This window comes from Terrapene carolina, unplaced genomic scaffold (assembly GCF_002925995.2).
Source record: "Terrapene carolina triunguis isolate 2854851 unplaced genomic scaffold, T_m_triunguis-2.0 Scaffold182, whole genome shotgun sequence".
Lineage (NCBI taxonomy): Eukaryota > Metazoa > Chordata > Testudines > Emydidae > Terrapene > Terrapene triunguis.
The window spans coordinates 2,198,039-2,215,080 of NW_020664533.1; the positions used below are offsets into that span (position 1 = coordinate 2,198,039).

At 42.4% G+C, this 17,042-nt stretch overlaps 1 protein-coding gene across 1 annotated transcript in view; it reads right to left on the reverse strand.

Annotated features, from left to right (window-relative positions):
* Positions 1–12,304: 12,304 nt before the first annotated feature.
* The window catches only part of LOC113407043 (transcriptional activator GLI3), a 248,807-nt gene continuing 244,069 nt past the window's right edge, over positions 12,305–17,042 (reverse strand). Inside the window, exons 14-15 of the mRNA XM_026654133.1 lie at positions 16,008–16,335; positions 12,305–14,752 (exon numbers count right to left, since the gene is read on the reverse strand). Of these exons, the coding sequence (XP_026509918.1) occupies positions 12,462–14,752; positions 16,008–16,335 (2,619 nt within the window). The 3' untranslated portion in view covers positions 12,305–12,461. The remainder of the gene's footprint in view (positions 14,753–16,007; positions 16,336–17,042) is intronic.

Consider the following 17,042-nt stretch of genomic DNA (forward strand, 5'->3'; position numbering starts at 1 on the left):
TTCTTTGAAGGTAGAACACCAATGCTCATCTGATGTCAAGAAAGTGGTGTCTCCTCTCCTTGCTGGAGGCATGAGATTTCAGGAAGAATACTGATAAGTAATTGGACTGTTTATGTCAAACTCAGAAATTACCTTTGGGCTGAATTTCAGATGGAGATGAAAGGCTCCCATCTCTCTATGAAATGTAGTGCATGGTGGGTCAGCCATGAGAGCCCCCAGCTCACCCACCATCCTGGCTGATGTAATGGTGACCAGGAAGACAACCTTCATAGGCAGATGGGACACTAAGTACATGGCCAATGGTTGGAAAGGTGGACCAGTAAGTACAAGATTGAGGTCTCACCTTGTTTCATTATTGATGTGAAGGTCCCAGTGAGACCCTTTAGGAATCTGGTTGATAGCAGATTAGTAAAAGGAGAATAGCCATGCACTGGGTACCTCTAAGTGGACCCACAGCAGGCTAATAGAATGACCCAACATCTTGAGAGTGAGGACCTAGACTAAAATAGCAGGAATACCGTCTGGCCCTGATGATACCTGGTTCTGTTGTGCTCAGGGAGATAAATGCCTCCGTTTGGTTAGATAACATTTTCTGAGAAAATTTTTCCTGCTATGATTAAGTGTAGTTTGAACAGCCTCCAAACATGAGCATTCTAGGTCTGATGCCTTTCCAAATATCAAGCCAGGAAGTGAAGAAAGTTCAGGTTGGAATGTTTGATCCTGCAATTCTCCTGATGGGTTGCTAAGTTGCCATTCATAGGCGGTCCGGACACCAGAATTGTCTGGACTGGGCCATTTGGGCTCGATGAGAATTACTTATGCTTTGTTGTGACAAATTTCTGTAGAACCTGAGGTAGTAGTAGGATGGGAGGGAAGGCATACCTCCAGTGGCCTGTTCAGGACAATAGAAGGGTATCACCTCTGGAGTCCTGACCTTGTGGTGCTCTTGAACAACATACATTGAACTTCTTGTTTATCTGGGAAGCAAACAGGTTCCAAGATGGCATTCCCCATCAAATGAAGATGTTGCTCAGCCCTGAATTGTGTAATTCCCGCCCATTATTGGTGGCAAAATGCCTACTCAGGTTATCCACGAATGAATTCTGAGAACCTGGCTGGTACTGCATAGAAATTGTGATGTGGTTCCTAATGACCAGTTCTATAAAGTGACCACCTCTACACACCATGCGAGGGATCTTGCCCTGCCTTGTTTGTTTATATAGAAGTCTGTTGTCATTATCTGGACATGCCAGGATCGTAGGAATGCATTGCTGCTGCTCTTGGTTCCAAGAGATTGATATACATCTTGACCTCCCAATGTGTTCATGTTATCACCCATCTGGGCTCCCCAGCCTATGAGGGTTGTGTCCATGATTATTGTTATGTCATGGAGGCAGGAAAGGGACGCCAACACATACATTTTGGGTTCATCCACCAGGTGAACGAAGCCCTGACATAGATGGGGATTGGCATTACGATGTACATGCTGTGTCTGTCCGGCGTATGAACCAGTCTGAGCCACTCTTGCAGACATCAGAGATATAGCCTGGTGAACAGCATTATGTAAGTATATGAGTCCATGTGGCCTAGCAAAGAAAGACCGTCCTGAACTATTGTTTGGGATTTGTGAGTGACTTAACTGGTCGTGGCATGGAATCTGTCCACAGGGAGGTAGGTCTGAGGTTGAGTCAAGGGTTGCCCTTATAATGTCTATGAGCTGTATAATAGTCAAAATAGGCTTTTCCATGTTTACACAGATTCCCAAGGATACCAGGAGTCAGAGCAAGGACAAGGTTGCCAACTGAACTTCCAGATGGGAGGTGCCTGTTAGAAACCAGTCATCCAAGTATGGGAAGACAGTGTAGCCATTTCAGCTCTGTGTTGCCACCACTGAAAAGCCCTTTGTGAAGACTCTGGGTGCTCTTGCCAAACAAAACAGGAGTACCCTCCTGAACTGATAGTGCTCCTGTCCTACCAGAAACCTGAGGGATGGGTGAATGTCCACATGACAAAGCCCTAGCTGGGATGATTTAGTTGGTGTTGGTCCTGCTTTGAGCAGGGGGTTGGACTAGATGACCTCCTGAGGTCTCTTCCAATCCTAATCTTCTATGATTGTGTGATCTTTCATGTCAAGAGCTGTGAACCCTGTGTCTTTTTCCAAGGAAGGAATTACTGATGCCAATGTAACAATGTGGAATTTTAATTTGAAAATAAAAATATTTAGCCAATGTAGGTCACAAATGGGCCGCCTTTTCCCCCGCCTTTCCCTTGATGCTGAGCTGGCACTTGCTCTATAGCTCCTCACTTGAGGATAGACGCAATCTCCTGTCAGGGGATCTCTCCTCATGAGAGTGGTCCCTGAAGAGGGGTTGTGAAAGGAGTTTTGGAAGAGGAGGTGGTGAAAGAAACTCAATAGTGTAGCCAAAGTGGATGATATCTAGAACTCACTTCTTCGTTGTTATAGCCCTCCAGTTGTGGGCAGGATGGGTGAATGAGCATTCTGCCCCTTTTGCAGGCACAAAGTAATGTCTCGCAGCCCTTTTAGGGATAGGAATACTCATTGCTTGCATATGCCATCCCATTTGAGTTGTCCTCATTCACTGGGAGAGCTACCCGACTTGGTCCTGTAGGCTGCAGGATACCCAAGAGCTTTTGCTGCGTATCTTGAGCTTCTTATAGTGGAATCTGAAGTTCTGCCACACGCTATGATTATCAGGTGGGGCTGGTGAAAATGGAACAATTGCCTCTGTGGCCCTATCAGGGAAACACTCTCAGAGCATGCCTAATGCCACAACCAACAGCTGAGGGAGGCAGCTTGTCTCATAACATTTGACCAATGGTTCAGGAATTCACACAGGATGGGGGAGGCCACAGTTCAAGTCTACCCTGTGCCTGAGAAAAGGGGCTTTGAATATGGTTTCCCCACTTCTCAGGTGAGTACCCTAACCACTGGACTATAGGCTAGCCTGATGTGGGGCTCCCTCATTTTCTCTTGTTGAAGCTCTTCCATTCTGCATTAAATAAGCATGAAGCCAGCAGGAAGGTGTGAGTAACTGTGGGCTGGTGGTTAGGGCACTCACCTAAGAAGTGGAAAAGTCTAGTTCAAATCTCTTCTCCACATTAAACAAAAAGGGGAATTTAATCAGCAGCGCCTCCTCTAGTCCAGGGGTGAATTCTGGGGGAAAGGTTATATGGGCGGCTTCCTTTCTCCCACTGCCATGTTGTATGGAAGTAGGGGTGTGCTGCTGCTGTTCGTGAAAGAAACAGAACAGCTCCCAGGAGGGGGTTTCCAACTCAACCCTCCAGCCTAACTCCTTGCAAGGGGTAGAGATTAGGACATGCACTGCTTGTTGGGTGGCTATTGGCTAGTGTAGGCAGTTGGTAGTTTTTGCAGATCCCATTCTTTGGCACTGAATTCAGAGTTTGTGGGTTCCATGGGGCAGTTAGGCCTTGCAATGCCTAAGTCCCTTTGGGCCTCTGAATGCTTGATACTCTTCCCTATCCCACAAGCAAGTGGAGACTGGATGGCGCTAATGTTTCATCTCACCATGTATCCAGTGGAGGCACTTGGATGTGCAGCTGAAAGCCTGCTACACCCCTGAAAGTGGGGATGTAGGAGATTACTCCCTCACCCAGGAGCAAGGGGAGGGCATCTGTGACCTTCACAGTTCCTTTCAGGGAAGTGCAGCTTTGCATTGCCCGTTGTCAGCTAAAGGCTCAGTCAAGCCCTTGAAATATACATTCTCCAGGGCAGGGAGCGTGACTGAGTTCCTTTCTGCTGTGCTCAGAGCACTCTCAGTATTTTGGCAATAGTTAATAACAACACCAGGCAAGACCATTTCTTTTTCTCCTTGCTGTTAGCTTCTTTGCCAGCTAAATCTAACTTCTGCTACTACAACACGCTCTCATTCCCTGAGAATTTAAAGCACCGAACTTCCTTTAAGCCTAATATTTAAACCTGCCAGCTCCCTTCTTTCCTTCCCATTCACTTGGCTACTTTGCGGTACCATTCCCCAGGCTTGGTGAATGTTAATGCTCTTTCTCAGCCAGCTGGCAAGTAAAGCGATACTGAGGAGTTTGGCCACCTCCCTTCGTTTCAACACCTCACTGATTCACACTTCAGCAGTGGCGTTGGACTCCACTGCCAGCTAAGCAGAGCAGTGTAGCAATTGCCAGTCTTGGGCCTGCAACTCTTATCCGCATGTGTAGCCCTTTCTCTTGTGAGTAGTCCCCTTGGTTTCAATGGGCCTATTTACATGAGTGGGGGGGTCACGGTGTTGGGGTCCTTTCTTTGGCCACTTAATGCCTGGCTTAGAGAAAAGCCAGATACTTAACTGAGGGAAGGGAGCAGTAGTAGTGCCAATGTCTGTCATTTAAGACACTAATTGGCTTAGGGGTTGCTAGTGTTTGAAATGGGTTTCTAGAACATGGTTATTACCCGCTCTCCCTGGCTGCCAGTAGTCTGAATACTTTGTAAAGTGAATTCCAGAGAACAATGTCAGCAGCCCGAAATTTATTCAGAACGATGAGGTGCAGGCCTGACATTGCTGCTGTAATGTGCGGCTTTTACACCTACCAGCCTCAGAATGCAGCTGCCTTGGGGGCCATTTTTGGAAGTTGTGGGACCCATATCACATAGCTACCTGCTGCTGCAGTCCCTCCAGCATATACACCTGTCAAAATGCCACTATCAGCCCCCTCCTCCTCCACACCCTTTGCTTTGCAGATATCCACTGACAGCTGTTGCTGAACTAGTTCAAATGAAACACAAGAGGAGGAAGAGTGGGAGGAGGGAATCAACTACAGTAGAAAACAGTTGGCTTCTTTTTTTGGAATGGCTGTTGCCTGAGATCTTATTTGGATTGGCTAGCACAAAAAATCCAGAAAGAGGCAGTGGCCTAGATGCTCAAAGACATTTAGGTGTGATGCTGAGTGCCACCCTGCCTAACTTTTGGACACCTAGAAAGTCACTAAGCTTTACAAACCTGCACTAGGTGCTCAAGCTCCCTATGCAATGAATGGGGTTCACAAAAGCCAGCAGGCTAGATGGCTCCTCACCCAAGGTAGCCAATGGGAGATGCTGAGCTGAGGGTTGTGTGGTAAGCCCCATTTCTCTCTCGGCGCTAGATGCCTACGTCCAGGGAAGCACCTCCCTCCACTTGGGAGTCTCAGCTGCGAATTCTCTTTTGGTGTTAGCTTTGGTTTTAGCAGGCCCAGGAGGAGGAGAACTTTTCAGCCCAGTAGTTAGGGTACTCACCAGTTCAAGTCCCCCCTCCATCTGAGGGAGTGAAGGTATTGAACTGGGATTTTCCACCTTTCAGGTGAGAGTGCCTTACCCATGAGGCTATGAGATATCAGTCACGGCTGTTGAAGCCGTGACACTACTTTGGGTAATTGTGGGGCTGTCAAGCAATTAAAAAAATTAATCATGCTGTTAAACAATAACAGAATTCCCTTTATTTAAATATTTTTGGGTGTTTTCTACATTTTCAAATATATTGATTTCAATTACAACACAGAATACAAAATATACAGTGCTCACTTTATATTTATTTTTATTATAAATAATTGCACTGTAATTGAAGTCAATATATTTGAAAATGTAGAAAAACATCCAAAAATATTTAATAAATTTCAATTGAGAGTCTATTATTTAACAGTGTGATTAAACACGATTAATTTTTTTTAATCGTGATTAATTTTTTTGAGTTAATCATGTGAGTTAACTGTGATTGACAGTCCTAGTTGATAGTTAAAAATTATCTTTGTTGCTGAGGGACTGGGTCCTCGGTCTCCCACATGAGTTCGCTAACTTCCAGGCTACAGAATCATTCTCTCTCTCTAGCCCAATGTTGAAACTGTTCCACTGTGACTAAATAATGAAAGAATCAGGGGGTCAAAGAGAAAGCAGGCATAAGAATGATTCTGTAGCCTTCACTAATGCGATAGTGGAGAATTAGGCCCAAGATGTTTAGTAGCAGATGATATTAGCATCTGTTGTTGTTATTATTATTGGTATTGACGTAGTGCCAAGAGACAAGGGCCCCATTGTGCTAGGTGACTTTACAAGCAGCTAACAAAGAGATGGCCACTCTCCTGGCGAACTTACATTCCATTTGTGAAATTAACTCGGCAATGTCTATATGGGTTAAAAATAAACAGCCAAGACCATAGGAATTGCCAAGATGGATCCATGTAGTGGTCAGTACCAGATGCTTCAGAGGAGGGTGCAAAAAAAAAAAAATCCATAGTTGACATTTATGGAACCTGCCCAAGGGAGATGTCTCTTCCTAACCTCCATTCCCACACTTCTCCTTAGTCAGTGGTTGGTTTATCCCTTGAATAAGACTACTTGTGGAATAAAGTACTACTCAACAAAAAGGTGTCAGAATGTAGCCCTATATATTTGTATAGCACTTTGATCTGACTGAGACCTCTAAGAACTATCATTGTATAAATTAATATTTTTATTATTCTCTCTAATGTAGCTACTAAATGTCTAATCCTTATTTGACTACTATTGATACTGTCTTGTGGTGGTGAGTTCCACATGTCACTTACGTGCTATGCACAAAAAGCATTTTCTTTTAGCCATTTTAAATTTGTTGCATTTTCAATTTCATCGACTAGCCTATTTCTTGTATTGTGAGAGAGGGCAATTAGGAATGCTACATTTTATCCCTGTGTGAGTATTTTAAAATGTAGATGAAATAGTTTTAGCCAAAAGGTATGCTTTGGAGTAACCCAGCCCATCATTCCAACATAAAAGGAAACATGCATCAGAAGAACCCGCCAACTGATACATGATCAGAAATTACACCTGGAAGAAGATCAACAGAAAGCAGAGAGATGGTAAGTATTTAAACAAACAGGGCTCCCTCCCTGTCATCCACCACAGAGACATTTTTAAAAAGCTGCAAGCTAAGAACTTCAATACAAAGGTTTTGTTTTTATTGACATTGTAAGAAACATTTTTTTCTTTGTTACAAAAGAGCTAAGTGGTTCTGAAAGCAGAAGTACAGTTTATATGTACACAGTGCTACAGACCCTTCAGATCGATCTAAGGCTCAGGAAACATCAGATCATAACTGTAGGTTTATCAAATGAAGACCACTAAGGCCTATTACATCCGAACACTATTCCTACTGTAGGTAAATGTATTTACACATTAAAAAAAAAAGATTACAAGTTTTATAAAAATCTAAAAAAAAAGTGAAAAATGAACACTTTTATCTTACACATCTGCAGGATTGACAACGGTAAATTTTTAATAGAGGACATTCTATCAATTCAAGAACAATAACACATGAATACCAGAGGTTTACAAGACGTTTCAGACGCTATTAACAGTGGTATGTGCTATTAGCTGAATGGTACGCACAGCCTTATAGCTAAAATTTGGCAATAGTTCTTGGTCCCTCTCTTTTACAGGATCAACACAAAATAAGGCACATACATCGAAACATTGTTGTTTAGTAGGACAAGCCATAGTGTAACATGGGCAGATTAACTATTATTCTGCCCGTTTCATCTTAAAAATGAAAGAAACAAAGCCAACCTTAAATGCAAGTACCATTTTAGGAGCTTGCCTAGAAGGAGATTAAAATTCCACACTGCTATTGGGATAGCCAAGTCCACAGTGCTTGATATCAAACCCACTCTGGACTTCTCCTTCACTGCCTCCAAAAGTACCTGTCATACATCCAACTGTACCTGATGTATGCAACTGAACACACAGGAGGGCACAAGCAGGTCTTCCATTTTGGCAAAAGGAAATCCAAACTAGAGCAATGCTCTTAAAGACAAACAAGGGTGGAAGCTGAAGGGACCAAAAAGCTCTATTAAAGGTCAGGCTGGAGAGAAGACACACACATGGATTTTTAGCATGACAGTGCCTCCACTGCTATTCTTATTGACAGTGGCTGCCATTAAATACCACATTTACCACTTTACAGTAATTGGGGAGGGAGGGCACAGAGTCTGGCTGCCAACTTCCCTTGAAATACTAACTGGTGTGGCAAAAAGGGCTAATATGATTATTGGATGTTTAAGCAAAGGAGTAGGAATGGGGAGGTGTGCTTTTCCCCTCTCTGTATTTGACATTGATGCAATCAATACTAAGGTATTGTATATAGTTCTGGTGCCCATGGTTTAAAAAAGAGGTTGAAAAATTGGCGAGAGTGAAGAAAAGAGCCACAATAGTTATTTGAGGGCTGGAGAAAATGCCTCACAGTGAGAGATTTAAAGAGTTCAATCCATTCCGCTTATCAAAAAGAACACACGTAAGGACCTGCATACAGTGTGTAAGTACCTGCATGAGGAGAAACTACTGGATACCAGAGGGCTCTTTAATCTAGCAGAGAAAGGCATTACAAGCCCAAATGGTGACAAATTAGCCATAACTTTTTAACAGGAGAGTGCTTAACCAGTAGAACAAACTACCAAGGGAAATGGTGGCTCCTCCATCTCTTGCTGTTGTCAACTCAACAATGCTTTCTGAGAGCTATGCTTTAGCCAAACGCAAACACAAGTTGTTGGGCTCAAGCAAGGGGTAACTGGATGAAAATTAATAGCCTGTGATTTACAGGAGATCAGACTAGCTTATCTAATTGGCCCTTCTCCTGGAAAAATCTATGAAACACATTTTTACTTAGTTGTCAAATGTGCTAATTAATAATGGATTAGCTCATATCCAAAAGTTAAAAGCAAGAATTAAACAAGAATATTTACAGGCTGGCTCCAAGAGAGATTTCCCCAAGCCATCGACTCCAACACTAGTCACACTTTATATTAAGGTTCCATCCATAAATAGTCTATAAATGATTAATAGATATTTTAATAATCAGTCACTTGTTTGTTGCTTGTGACTATGGCGCTATGGCCTATTGGATAGGACACTGGACAGGGTAGACATTGGTTCTGTTTCCCGCCTTGGTCACTGGCTTGCTGGATGACCTTGGCCAAGTCACTTCAGCACCTTGTGTCTCAGTTTCCCCCTCTGTAAAGCGGGGATAATGAAACTGACATCATTTGTAAAATGCTTTGAGACCTACTGTGAAAAGCACTATATACAAGTGAGGCATCATTATTATTGTAACCAGCTATAATACCTTCTGCTTATGATCTTCCATAACATATACCGCTCATGTCTGTAACATGTTTTTAACAGCTATTCATGATTTACTAACCCTTTCTAAGTGGAAGTCCTTCCCCAGTAAATTTAAAGCGTGACCAACAGCACTAAACAGCTACCTTTCACTTCCCAGGGAAAGGAGACAGGCCTCCCAAGGTGCCCTGAAGGCCATCAAAGGGCCAGAGGAAAGTGCATTCTAGCATGGAGGACCTTCTCACCAAGAATGCTTTGTGATCAACACCCTCTTTTTAACCCAGTGGACTGTTTTAGTTTCTCAGCTGATTGGTCCTGCTCGGGGGGTGTCACACGAGGAGACGGGTAGGCTCTAATTAGGGTACCATGATACCTTCTAAGCCCCTAAGTAAAAGATGACACCTGGAGCAGTAAATATTGTGATTTAATGGTACGCAGTGTAATTCTGTTGTGTCTGAGTGTCACAGAAGATTGTTGATAACCCTTAAAGAACTGGCCAGTTTATAGCTGCTTAATACTAGGAAACAGACTGTTTTCTAAGGGCTCTCCAGGGCCACTCTGCTGCGAATGAGGGATGTTCTCCAGCCACGGAGATGCAAGTCTTGACTCACACTGTGCGATTTGACCTGCTGGCTCTCTTCCCTAGCCATAGTGCCTGCAATTCCAGTGCAACCTGCGTCCCTTGTTACTGATTCCCACCAATGGCAGGGAAGCAACAGGGGCAATGGTTTGCATAGGGATTGCAGGAAACATGGTTTGAAAGGAAACCAGCATGGAACAGAGGGCGAGGGAGATGGCAGAGGGAGGAAAAGCCAATGAACAGGACCATGGAAGGCAGAACTAGTTTAAGCCCTCAAGCAGGAATATTTTGGGGTCCCTCCCTACAGCTGTAAAACAGGCATGTTCTTATGATAAAAAATGAATATAGGGCCTCCCCCATGAACTGCTCATGGCCCTAAGAAATTTCTCAGTCTGCTTATGCTCAGCACCGGCTCTGCAATGCTTGTTACAGCTGTGCGGAAAGACAAGGAAGGTAGGATCTGAGCAAGGAAGGATGTAAGGCTACTGCCGAAGGGCCTTATTCTTTCTGGAGTATTTAAATTTCTTGTTCTCTGGCTTTCCCTTGCAAAACATCTCAAATGTAAGTTACTTAGAACACAGTACCACACACTGTAATGTGCACATACACTATTCCAACACTGGCTCCCTGTTACGTTGCATACTGATTTAGAAATTCCGCCTTGGACTTTTATGGCGCTGAGTGGAGCGGCCCATTATACTGGACTGACACAGCTTCTGTTCACACATATTCACAAGAGATCTAAGTCAGCTGGGTTTTATTTTACTCTGAATGCAGCTGAGTAACAACAATAACACAGGCTTTAAGTATGTGGAACTCACACCCTGATGTTATGCTAGACTTTAAAGTGGGCTCCTATTCTCACTAACATTTAACTAAATGCTTCCTCAACAAATCTACTACTTGTGGGTGAAATTCACTCATGTACAGCGGGAGAGGCATAAACGTTAGGCCTCATTTAAGATCCCTGTAAGCATTCAAAATAGGGCTTCAATTAGACTTATGCAGGGGATAGACCTTGTGTAGGTCTTCTGTACAGGGGTTAATTTTACCCTCAAGAGTTCAGGACTCACTCCTGCATCTATGAGAGCTTTGCCTGTGCTAGGGGGAGCAGGAATAGGCCCTAAATTACAAAATGTGCTGTGATACCTAGCAACACAATGGGCCAAATTCTGTACTCAATTACATCAGTGTAAACCTGGCTTAACTCCACTGAAATGAATGGTGTTAGTTCAGATTTGTGCTGGTGTGACAAAGCAGAACTTGAGCCAGTGAAACGAATCAAAATGAGAGGGAAGCTAGTGCCAAGGACTTCACTTGCGTTTTTAGCTTTAGCTAAGACTCCTTACCAGGATATAATTTCTTTATTGACACTTTCTTTGCTTATTTTTTAAATCAGAAGTTTAGATTTTAAAATGTTAAAAGTAAAAAAAAAAAAAAAAAGTGCTTTGGGAATGTATTAAACACCCTTGTGATCGCCGAGAACCAATGGGGCCCATTGGGTCAATGTGATTGTAAAGATCTTTTTTTCATAGATTCATGATTCTTCTCAAGTTGTTACTGTGTAGTATGTCAATAGGAGTTTACATATTTAATTAAAAATATGTACTCTGCCGCAAATGAATAGTGATGATTTATACTAAACTCTATGAAAGAGCAATTATTCTGAGGACAGAGAGTAGCTGATTTTAAAACCTCCAACTGAATTAAAATGACATTGGGCTACCTTATGGACTTAGGCCCAGAGCCTCAAAGGTATTTAGGCCCCTAACTCTCATTAAAATCAATGGGAATAAGGCACCCAAATACCTTTGAGCATCTGGACCTTAGTGCCTGTTTCTGCACTCACTAAAGCAAATGGAAAAACTTCCATTAGTTTCAATAGTGCAGAACGAGATGCTAACCATGTATACCATTTTATTACAAAAATTAATGCTGTATTTGATGAAGAGTATAAAAAATACCCAAATCACCAGACATCCATTTATTTTTGTTCTCCTCTTGTCGAATAACGTCTGAAAAAAATGTAGACCAAATTCTGCTAAATATGTGAATTGTGTTCACAAAGGGATTTTTAAACCCTCCAAAAGGGGGTTGTCATAGAAACGGTACAGTTTCGGCTCAACAGTTGAAGTGCAAGGTCTGTGTATGTGGGCGTGTGTACATACACACAGACTCATTTGGGACAAAAAAGTTTGATGCTTTTTCATTTCTTTTTGCACAAGCCCCAGATATCTTTTGCCACACAATTATGGGTACATGATCAGGGAGCAGTATGAGTAGATTTGTTCGTAGATTGGCTGTCCACCTTACAGCAATGCGTTCACAGAAGCTCTCTTTACTCACTGTATGTACTCTGTATATCATGCCTGGTTGTTTTGTGCCTACATAAATAAAAACATTGGCAACAATCATACAAGACTGTGTTTCCTTTGAGTAAAAGAAAATTGCAAAGTCATTTCATTAGACCTTCCTTTAAAAAACAAAACAAAACATGCACTTCACACGTTTACATTGGTTTACAATAAAAAAAGAAAAAAGTATACAGACATTTAAAAAAAGAGAGAGAGGAGTGGGTCTAACAATACTGATTTAAAACTGAAATGGAAGACAGTTTCTCCCTAGAACACTTTAGGGTTTTCGGAGTCCTTATTCCATAAAAGGAATATACTTGAAACACATCCCATTTAGGTGAGATGAGATTGCTAAAATACATACACAACTAAAAAATGAGTCACTTTTTATCGGTTATCTCCTAAGTTTTTTTCCCCATGTCTATTGCATAACAGCAAGAAACTTGCTTTCTTCTGCAAGTGAGGTCAACAAAGAACTCATGTCCCCAATAGCCATGTTTGTTGTGCTCACAGGCATAGCTGGGAATGTAAGAGACGCTCGGGGAGTGGTGAGGCGTGAAGAATTGTGTGAGAGATTCTGAATGATACTCGGACTCAGGGCTCCTGAAATTAAGCTGGCATGGTCCCCATCATCTATGATAGCATCAAAATCAATTTGCACACCTTCTAGGCTGTTGCTGTCAATGCTGTCAACTGTGCTTGTCACCTGGTTAGCCCCTGGGGAAAGAAGCTCAGACGAATTTGGAATACCAGTCCCCTGCAGCAGGCAGTTAGCTTCCGAAATAGAGAAAGAACCTGTTTTCATAGCTTGCTGAGTAAAGCCCATGGATTGGTCATATAACTGACCAGAGTAATTCTGCATATTAGAGCAGAACTGTTGTGATTGACCTTGCATCTCCATCTTAATGCCATTTACCCTGTATGTCTGGTTTGCATCACTTATAAATCCTTGCTGTTGTGCCAGGGTGTTTCTCAGCATGTTTTGCCGTCTGTTGCCTCCATAGTTGGCACATGGCTGGTAACTCTTTGTCACCACCAAACCTGATTGCTGGTTTCCAATGTTGAGAGACATTGGTGGACAACTCTGTGGCCCTTGACAAAGGCTCATTTGTGAGGTAGGACTAACCTGCCCTAACATCATTTGATTGGTTTGATTGACTCCCTGATAATGAATGCCTTCCCCTATTGGCTGATTCTGCAGGTATTCCTGTTCTATCGTATTTCTACTCTGCATCCCATTAGCCATACTGACAGATTGCTCACCTGGCACCATGGGATGGCCAAAGTTTTGTTGACTCTTGTTTATTAGCATGCTGTTGTTCCTCAACTTCTGCCCTTGAATCACTATGCCACAGGAACTGTCCATTGCCCCAGAAATCATTGGTTGTCTGGTGATGCTTTCACCATATGGCTGTGCCTTATTTGCCTGCATGTTGAAAGAGTTACTGGTGGTGTTGTTGCTGATAATCATGTTCTGATGTAAACTGTAAGAGCTGTTGTTTTCCACAAGATGTTGATAGCCATTTTGTTGGGCCATACCATTTCTCTCCAGGTTCTGCTGCTGGACCATCATATTGTTATATAGTCCAAAAGCTCGAGTTTGTTGGACTGCCGAGCGTGGACCACATTTCATTTTTGAAGGAGACAAGTCAGAACTTCCTGAGCTTACTTCATTCCACTGGATTGGCAGGTCGCTTTTGTTTGCTTCAGAGCTGGTCTGTTGACTGTTTGGTGAAGGGGCCTGGTGAAAGTTGTTGTTCCCTACTGCTGACCCGTGATGCACTTTGTTATTGTCCAGGACATCATTTGGCAAATGGTCATACATGCTTTGGTTCTGGGAATTCAAATACTGAACCACATCGTCTGGCAAGAGATCCTCATCATTTAGACCACCATCCGCTTCCATGGTAGCAGCCTCCATGGTGACATTCTCACTGATACTCGGAGGACATGGGGAGTAGGCGTTACGGAACAGGCCGCCATCAGAGCGGGTATAGTTCTGAAGAATAAAGTTTCGCTTTTCCATAGATGGAGGCAAAACATGAGGGTTAAAGCTATTAAGACTGTTGAATCGCTGGACTCTAGGCAGAGAAAGGTTGTCGGAAACCATTCTTACTGGATCACTGGCTCTCCTTGTCCCATTTCCCAGCACATCATGAGGCAGAAAATGCCTCCTGTTATAACTATTTGCCCCACCATCACTACATCTACGAGGAGCATTTACTGGAGGCAGAGGAGATACTCCAGACTCCCTGCAATCACCCAACAGTGCCATCCTTGTTTTGAGGCTCATCCTCTCCATGTTAGGCAGTGGAGTTGGTGGGGGTCCACCAGTAGCTGCTGCATATTTAGCTTTCAGCCTGTATTGCTGGGCTGGGGTGAGGCTGAGTAGGCTTGGCAGGCCATCACACTGACTCACTTCACTGGATCGCCTGGAGGCATCAGTCGAGATGGGGTCATACGAGTCGGCGACACTCATGTTCTGAGGCCTTCCCTCAGCTTGGGAAGCATCACTAGATCTCCGACTGGAAAAGCAAGGTGAAATTCCAGAGGACCTACGGCTACTCAAGTAGGCGGAACTGATTGTGCTGGTGCTGCTGTCCCTCCTGTTCAGCATGTTTAACACTGTGATGTCCATACTTGAAATTTCATTTCTGTTGGGTAGAATAGTCATGGATCCTCCTAAACTGCAGCTGCTGCTTGACTGGATACCTGATGGTAAAATTCACAGATAAATGAATATTAATCAGGACCAACTGTAGAAAACGCTTAGAGTCTGAGACAAGTAACAGGCATTTCAAGGAAATACCCATACGATTCTAGGAAGTCAAGACCGTTTTCTAATCAGAAGTAGGGCTAAATAGCACTCTTGTATAGGGGCTCACAGATTCAAGAACATCATTTCAATGTGAGCCCCAACACATCCTCAGTTGTCATCCAGGGATGTAGTTCCATTGACTAAAATGGAGCTACTCCGATTGACACTGACTAGGGAAACAGGTTTCCCATATTCTTAAAAAAAGCTTTTTAGATTTTTGTAACTAATTGAACTGGCATTCATGTGATAATCTAAGTCTAGATGGCAAAACATACAAATTGGAAATTAGAGTAATTTTTAAAGAATTCTTACATATTTGCATGTTATTTAAAACAACTGCAAAACATCTTTCCCAGTTCCCCCTTTTAATAAACATAATATAAGCATCATCGTCATCTTTATGTCATTCCTTTTCTTGAATGCACTTCACAAACTATGTACATATAATACCACAGATGTGCAGTCACTTCTAGGGTGGACAGAAGCAGCCAACTGGTTCACAGTAGGTTGCCCAAAGTTTTGGGAGGAGAAATATTGCCCAAGGGCACCAAGTCAAACCCCATCTCTTGTAGAAAGTGCTATGGAATCTTTAGGATCCAGCATACCTCCATGTGATTCATGTACGAAACTATACATGCATTTTTCGAGCATTATCATCTCCATGTGCAACTATCAGTGCATTTGCAAATACAGACCATGTTAAAGCCCATGTCAAAATGTAGTCCATGACGACTATGCAAAGCAGATAGGATCTGCGGTTTAAAGGCCTCACTTGAAAGAATACCACACAATAAACTGCATGGTATTTAATTTCTCTACCTTGGAAGGATGCAGGGCTAAAATGATGCTGTGAATCGAATGTTTGGTTCCAGGGAATCTAAGTATTTCAAGCATGATAATCAGACCACCAATATTCACTTCCAGGAATATAAACTATGGGATTACCAATTTCTACCAGTATAGTACAATTTCTAATTTAAACGGAAAATATATATATTGAAAAATTTAGGTGTCTTACAGCTCCTAGGTAAGTAGAACTCCCACTGAATTTCATGAGTTGTACAGTCCGAGTAAGTCCTGAAACATCAAGCCCTAAGAGGACGAATTTAAAGAATGAAAGTACGATTAATCCAGTTATGCATATCTCACCATTTCCTATGAGAGGTGGCAAGGTTGGGGCTTTTGAAGGTGGAATGGGATTCAGTCTTGGAAGCACTCCATTAACTTGTTTCAACCTTTCTAATTTGACTTGCTCCATCCATTTGGTCCCTGTCATGTTCCTCCTGGCCTGTAAGCCAAGTGCTGTGGTTGCTGTGGAAATGGTAGAGTCCATGATTGGGGTTTCATCAATGACACTGAGGTCTCCTACACTACCTCCACTGGTCAGATTAAGCTCGATCCCATGGTTGGAATAGTTGCTGATGGGGGACTGTTCGCTGCTGCATGTAGACTGACCACCAGGGCTTGGCTGAGATGTCTGTTGGAGTGAAATAAGAAATGAATGATAATTAGGATTAGGCAAAGAATGCTAATGAATTGATTTCAATGTACCTCATGAACAGATATTATTCCACATTGAGTCAAAGGAAAACAAATGAACCTAAAAGCTAAGCTTAAACAGATGACAATGATCTTTGATTAAAGGCTTTCTGGTACACGACTACTTGACTTTTAACCACACTGAAAACTATTGAGAACCCCTTCTCCCCCAGTGTTAAAATTCATCTCAGCATCTTACTAACAGAGAGTACATTAAATCTATATTACGCTATTCATCGGAAAAGATCCCAGATCAATTAAATTACTTTACAGGTTTCATATATATCCTGTATCCAATTACAGGATACATTTTATTATTACTATTACTTGTATTATTGTGTTGCCTAGGAGCCCCCAGTCATGGACCAAGACCAAATTTAGATAATTTGAAAGTAATTACTCAAATTGGAATTTGACCAAGACACCGGGGCTAACTTATAGTGCTAGGCTTGCAAAAAAACAACAACAACCCAACAACATTGGGCTTTTTAAAAAAAAGTATACAGGCAAAGAATTTGAAGTATTTGATAATATTCAAGAAGTACAGATGCACTGTTCCAAGCATTTGAGGGTTTAAACTTTGGCATATAATAATGAGAAATGAAAAAAATTTCAATGTAAAAATATTATAACTTAATATCAGCT